General features: G+C 30.7%; 1 protein-coding gene across 1 annotated transcript in view; it reads left to right on the top strand.

The window, feature by feature from the left end:
• Nucleotides 1–2,396: 2,396 nt before the first annotated feature.
• The window catches only part of LOC101503918 (nuclear cap-binding protein subunit 1), a 14,489-nt gene continuing 9,835 nt past the window's right edge, over nucleotides 2,397–7,050 (top strand). The window contains exons 1-7 of the mRNA XM_073366175.1: nucleotides 2,397–2,652; nucleotides 2,752–2,811; nucleotides 3,526–3,582; nucleotides 4,505–4,576; nucleotides 5,122–5,184; nucleotides 5,593–5,769; nucleotides 6,570–6,701. Coding sequence (XP_073222276.1) covers nucleotides 2,569–2,652; nucleotides 2,752–2,811; nucleotides 3,526–3,582; nucleotides 4,505–4,576; nucleotides 5,122–5,184; nucleotides 5,593–5,769; nucleotides 6,570–6,701 — 645 coding nt within the window. The 5' untranslated portion in view covers nucleotides 2,397–2,568. The remainder of the gene's footprint in view (nucleotides 2,653–2,751; nucleotides 2,812–3,525; nucleotides 3,583–4,504; nucleotides 4,577–5,121; nucleotides 5,185–5,592; nucleotides 5,770–6,569; nucleotides 6,702–7,050) is intronic.

Genomic DNA, 7,050 nt, shown 5'->3' with positions numbered 1-7,050 from the left:
AAAAGTTTGTAAATATTTTAGTATTTTAAGTTTTTTCAAAAGTTTACAAAAGAATTTTCATTTATTTGGAAGCACGTATAAAGTTTAAAACGAAAAAATTTCAGTTTCATTTGTATTATTTACAAAAAGATTTTCAAGATTCATAGTTAAATTTGTAAGTGATATAGACCCCAATCTCGTTTTCTCGTCATTTCAAATATCGTTTTCCACTTTACTTTCAACAACAACAATAATTGATTTCTGTGTTCTATTGTTATTTAGTTCAAATACTTTAAAAGATATTACTATAATTTTTTAATTCTATTTTATTTATAGGAGCGAAGTCAGAACTCCAAAATTTACGATAGCTAGTTACACACATTTTGATTAAAATAACTGGTGTTAGACTATATTTTAACATTATTTTGCATTTTAGAGTGAATGTTTAAAATTTTGAAAGTTGTATATAAAAATGAAGGTTTGATCTTATCCTTCCCATTCCTTGGAGTATTCCAAACATATTTTCAGTGGTTTCATTTTCTTCTATTTATACGTTTCATATGTTTTGACAAAAATACTTGCTTTGAATTATTTGACACAATAGGTGCCTTCGTGAGGGGTTTTTAGAGAATTTCATATTTTGTTGGCAATGACAAATTCAACGCATTTTTCATATTTAACACACATCAAATAATGTCCGACTTTATAATCTAGGGAGTGTACTCCTTTTGTTATGTGTTCAAGTTGTTGGGAAGGATTGGAATACCATTTAGTTGAGAGGTGAAGTTTAGTCATTTTAATGTATTGTCTAGAGATCCCATTGATTTTATACAAAAGTCTTGTTCTTGTTCTTCTTCATAGCTTGATGTTGCAATCAAAGGTGGATGGTTGAGATTTGTTTCTCCGATTTTGTCGCTAGTGTTGTTTGCCGTGATAGTGAAGAAATTTCGTTGATATAATTGACTATTAAGCATAAAGACCGAACATTGATATCAATTAAAAATGAAATAAATAAACATAAGAATAAAGGTTGAATTGTAGTAATTAAAATATTTACCTTTAAAACATTTTAAAAATATTTTTTTAAAATCATTAAGTATTGAATAATTAGTTTGTATAAAAAGATCCCCAAATTTGTCGTAGCGATAAACATTGGACTAATTTTAACAATTAATGACAACCAAGCATCCACCGTGCTATGCCATCTATGCACATAAGTCACATCACCAATTTACTTGACTAGACTATGCGCGACGACGACCTTCCGAACTGCAGCATATTGATCATCGTAAATGATTTTCAAATCACTTCATTCAAACCTCATAACCATAGAAAAATGTAGTAGAAGAAAGATTAGAGTCGTCTCGACACACGTGGGGGCATAAAATGAATTTTCTAAAATTTAAATTGACATCATTAAATTAATATGATTGATAACATTTTTTTTTTCAATTGGTAAACAATATTAAATTTTAAAACGATTTATATGTTTTAATTTTAAAAGTATTAAATTTTGAGATATTTTTATTAAGTAAATTTATTTTTCGAAGCCTTTTAATTAAGTAAAAATTTTATTTTTTATGAAAGTATAAAACAGTTATTTTAGTAATCTTACCCTCATACCAACCTAACTAAAAATGCACCATTATCATCTACAATTCACGTCTGATCAAGATATAAAATATATTATATAATATACGAGATAAAGTATTTGTATAGAGTAAGTAATTGAAGTTGAATGAAGTTTATTGAACATGAAAGGGAGGAGAAATATAGCGTACGAAATCTAAATATGAAAACGGAAAAAGTGATGCTTTTATTTTTAAAATATATATTAAATTTTTTTATATTATATAAATAACTTGTTTGAAGTATTTCGATAGACTTAACTTAGAAATGTTTAGGCTTAATTGCAGTTTTGGTCTCCCTATTTTAACTGAATCGTGAAAGTAGTCTCCCCATTTTGTTTCTCCTCAGTTTTGGTCCACAAGCAGAATTTTGGTCCAAAACTTGATGAAATTTCATTTTTTTTTTGTATTTATTTAAGTCACACAATGTCTCAAAGATCTCATTTGTAACAATTGTACCTAAAATATATGACCATAAATGATATAGTACGGCTTTAAAAAATAAAATTTCATTAAGTTTTGAACTAAAATTCTGTTTGGAGGACAAAAACTGGGGAGAAACAAAATAGAGAGACTATTTTTGCGATTAAGCTAAAATAGGGGACCAAAACTACAATTAAGCCAAATGTTTAATATAGGTATAAGCAAATTAATAATATTAATAATTTTAAGAACTAAATTGAATAGACTTTGAAGAGATGAATTTAGTAATTTAATTGATTTTAAACAAAAGGAAAATAAAAAATGTACCTCGACATGGACCATCGTGGATTGTGAATCTATAGTTAGGGTTGAAAATTAAAATCGGGATTTTGGCTTCACTTCACTTCACTGAGACCTAAACTAAAACCCCGCAAACTGCAAACCCCTGTAACAATTACCATTGCCCCTTCTTCTCTATTCTCCTTCATCGTTTTCTTCATAGTTCCTATACCCTCTCCGTGTAGTTTCGCACAACAACATGAGTAGTTGGAGAAGCCTTCTTCTACGGATCGGCGACAAGAGCCTCGAATATGGACCCTCCTCCGACTTCAAAGAACACATTGTTCGCCTTTTCCCCTTTCTCTTTCACCTTCTGCTTTCAATTTATATTCTTCATATCGATTTGCCTAATGCTTCTTCTTTTCGCTTTTTGATTTTTCAGGATATTTGTTTTGGTGCACTACGTCGAGAACTTGAACACTCCGAAACTGAGATTTTGGAGGTAAAGTCAATTTCTATTCTTCTGTTTTCATTTTAGTCGAATTTCTAACTTCTGATTGTTAGGTTAAACCTTATTCTCAATAAACCAATTCAAATGCGATTAATTTGCCTTTTCTTTTATTATTAGTTTTTGTTGTTGTCTGGGACATGTAGTTGAGGCCAAAATTTGTTATCTATGTTTCATTTGTGTTGTATATAGAGCAATGTTGTCTGTTGCCTAAAGTAGAAAACAGTGGTTTGTTCAAATTCTGCTATGCAATAGTGCTAGAGCCGCCATTTGACAACATTTTATACTAAACAGTGGACAGTGGAACAATAGCTACTTGTTCAAATTCCGCTATGCTATACAACACTAATATAGAGCATTCATGTATCAGTTTTTAGTCAAAGTTTTTGACTGCTTTCCATGCGTTCTGTTGGAAAAAAATAGTATACAACTGTGAGATAGAATGAGCTTTTTTTGCCGTAGAAATAATTATTTGCTTCAGAAAAATGAATGAAAATCGGACATTAAAGCTACACTGGAGAGGTGTAATATGTGCTGTCATATGTTTAGTGTGTGATGCACTTCATATTTAGACACTTGCTCCTGCCTGCACACATGGCATCTAGTGTGTCTGATAAACTGTTATCTATCGTTCTTTCTGTTATCTATCTATATTTAGACACTATCATGTTCGTATTATGAGAAATTTACTTTATTGTCTTCATGCAGTACCTTCTTACATGTGCCGAGCAATTGCCTCACAAGATTCCTTTATATGGAACCCTGGTAGAAATTTCCTTCTCTCTGTCGAACTGCAAATGGCTTTCATTATTTATTTTACAGTGTATTCCAATATCTTTTTCTTAGTTATGTAAGTGTGCACAGTGGCACACGTGATTCATAGATATAAGACGCTATTATTATAATTATTATTATTTTTGGTATGCATGTTTTATGTTTTCAGCGGTCGGTATATATATGTGAGCATGCTGAATTTTTTTGATCAATCAATATGCGTAAGTCAGTGAGCACTAAGTCTAAGTTATGATAGTGGAAGTCCATCTATCATTCCCACATTTTCCCTATACTGTTTAATTTTTAAATGCAAAACTTAATCAATTTTATATTGCATATGTTTTTTTACTTGTTAGCTTGCGAGTTTCAATTGTCCACTAAAATTTGGACATACATAGGAAACATTGCTATAGGTTATAAATATCTATATGGTTAAAGTGATTTGTTTAAAGTTTCATTGTCCGTATTTCCTTCTTTTTAGCACTTAAGAACACACTTTAGTCAAATATTAGGGAACATTATTCTGTTCTCAGAGTGGGCAGTTTCATAAACGATGTGTATAATGTATAATCAACGGGCCTTTCAAAGTCAGAGTGCATATAACCAGCAGGTTTTTGAAAAAGAAAAAACATGATTTTATAGTAATAGAAGCAACATAGTTAGCCTAGTCTGTCACATTTGTTCCCCCTTCATTTATATTGTCTTATTTTTTGATGCATTTTGCACCAAATGCCAAATATTTGTATCAGTTTGCTGTAAATATGCCGTTTCCATTTCTGTGTCTTCTAGTTTTTCCAAAGCTACTTACCGTTTCATTTATGTATTGTGAATTTTCTTGTACATCTTGACATCTTCAGTAGTATCAAAATTTACTTTGTGAGTTTCCTGGGTTTCCTATTTACATTTAATTCAGATCGGCTTGATTAACTTGGAAAATGAGAACTCTGTGAAAAGACTGGTGGAGAAAACTCAATCTAAATTTCAGGTAAGTGATTAAACCATGGAAGCTACTATATTTGGTTACTTGCAGTTGCTTCAACTTTTTTCATTATTGTAGTTAATATTAATAATATTAATTCTTTAGCTGGACATTCATGTATAGGACTATTTGTTAATGAATAATGTCTATAGTTCACTGAGCAATAGTTAGTAATCCTTTTGTAATCAATGAAATCAAAATATCAAATTGAAACGTTTAATTGGTGGTGAATCATAATTTTGCGTGCTTCTATAAAACATCAACAAAGTTATGTTATGGTTTGTTTGATTTGATGCAACAGTTTGACTTTCCTACTTATTGGGTCTTGCCAATGGTTTTCAAATACTTTACTATAAATTTTGTGGTTGTTCTTTCATTAAAGATAAATGTCAGTGTATATTTTTTTTTAATGTAGTTTAAATAATTGAATATAATTAGCTATTTAAGTTTTACTTTGATCTTCAATTCTGCCAAATCTATTTGATTTATGTATTTAAAAATTCTAGTACTCTTCTATGTTGCTCAGTCTTTGTTGTTGTATTTTAATTTAGGATGCCTTAGATACTGGAAACTGCAACCGAATTCGTATTCTAATGCGGCTTATGACTGTTATGGTAAGTGTTGCCCGTTGTTGTTTTTTGTAGAAAAATAGTGTAACTTTACTGACTTCATAATTGTTCATTATATTCTGTACAGTATGAGATAGTTAGGAAGGCATTTAATTTTTCACTATGGGTTCATATTACATTGATAAATGATTGTCCCCTGTTAGAGAGTATTTAACATGCTCTTAAACTATTGTTCAGCTGACTTGTAATTCTTTTCCCCATCATTAACATTTTTTACATGTTCATGCACATGTACATCTTATTTACTTTGCTTCTCCCTTGCAGTTCCTAATATATTCACATTTTATTTTCCTATTTTTGCTGTCTTGTAATGCAGTTTTCATGTATTGTGGATTGTGTTTTATAGCTAAATGTATTTTCATTTTTTTGGTTCCTTTCTTTTAAATTATTTAGATGTGCAGTAAGGCTCTTCAACCAAGCTCTCTAGTGGATATCTTTGAAACATTTTTATCATCAGCTGCCACAACAGTAGATGAGGAGAAAGGGAATCCCTTATGGCAGCCATGTGCTGACTTTTACATAACTTGCATTTTATCATGCCTCCCATGGGGTGCGGCTGAACTTGTTGAGGTAATTATACGATGCTTGAAGATTTGGTTAACTTTTTAAAGTTTAGGGAAGATGTTGGAACTGTTAAAGTTGTGAGTTTTAGATAAAAGGAGGTGGGAAATAATAAGAGCTTAAATTTTATTGGTAATTACTTGATAGTTGATAGTAGCTTGATACTAACTTGATATAAAAGGCTAAACACTAATCCCTATTTATATGAATGCATGGAAATAAGGAATTAAACAATAGTAAGTTTTATAAAAACTGATCCTAATAGATAATCTAAGATTACAAGCAGATCCTAAGAATAAATTAAGATACTCTAATATTCCTTTTATTTTTATCTAATGAGTTTGTTGTTATTTTTATCTAATGTATTAAAGTAACATGGGTTGTTTAGAATTTGAAGGTTTGTTACTTATGCAAGAACAAAAATACTGTGTGCGTGTGTATTTATGTATATTATATCCAAGTAAAAACTAGTTCCGCATGTACCAAAAAAGAACTAGTTTCACTTATTTTCCACTGTATTAAAATGGGTAGAGTGGCTATAAGTTTGTTGCACTGGTTGGTGCCTTTCTGTGATGCTGCAGTTGAAGTGTGAGCAACTTGTATTTTGGCAACAATGAAAAAATAATTTGATGCATAAAATGCTATAAACTTTTATGTTTAAAATTTACAAAATTTGCTGAAAATGATTCAGCATCTAGGCTTGCTGTTGTTGGCATTTTTTATGAGCATATTTGTTGAAATTACAGTATTCATTTCATTACTCACTGAATACTCCTTTCTACTGAATGAAATGTCATATCTGTTCTCAGCAAGTTCCTGAAGATATTGAGAGAGTAATGGTTGGTATAGAAGCTTACTTGAGCATCCGAAAGCATACTTCTGATACTGGTTTATCCTTTTTTGAGAACGAAGATGAAATCGAGAGAGATCTTAATAACAAGGTTGGCTTCTGTTTGCTAATACTTCATTACAAGTTCTTTGTCTGTTCTTGCAGCAACATATCAATGTTATTATTCACCTGAATGTAGCTTTCATATGATTTGGGTCTTCCTTGCTTTGTTGCATTTAGTGAAGGTATAAGAGTACTTTGGAAGTTTACCATCCTATCATATTATTGTTTTTGGTTGGAAAGTAAAAATTAGGATTTGAAATGTCATATTTAGGTTTACGAATGTACCTGCCTAGACTCGACAGGACCATTAAAAGGAGCTCCCAATTTTAGATTTACATTTCTAGGCAGTTGTACGTTTGAGGTTCATCCTAAAAGTTGGGTGCTAGCAACACACTCTT

Source organism: Cicer arietinum, chromosome 3 (assembly GCF_000331145.2).
Source record: "Cicer arietinum cultivar CDC Frontier isolate Library 1 chromosome 3, Cicar.CDCFrontier_v2.0, whole genome shotgun sequence".
NCBI lineage: Eukaryota > Viridiplantae > Streptophyta > Magnoliopsida > Fabales > Fabaceae > Cicer > Cicer arietinum.
Note: the sequence above shows the minus strand (reverse complement) of the source record. Positions and strands in the feature narration are given on the sequence as shown.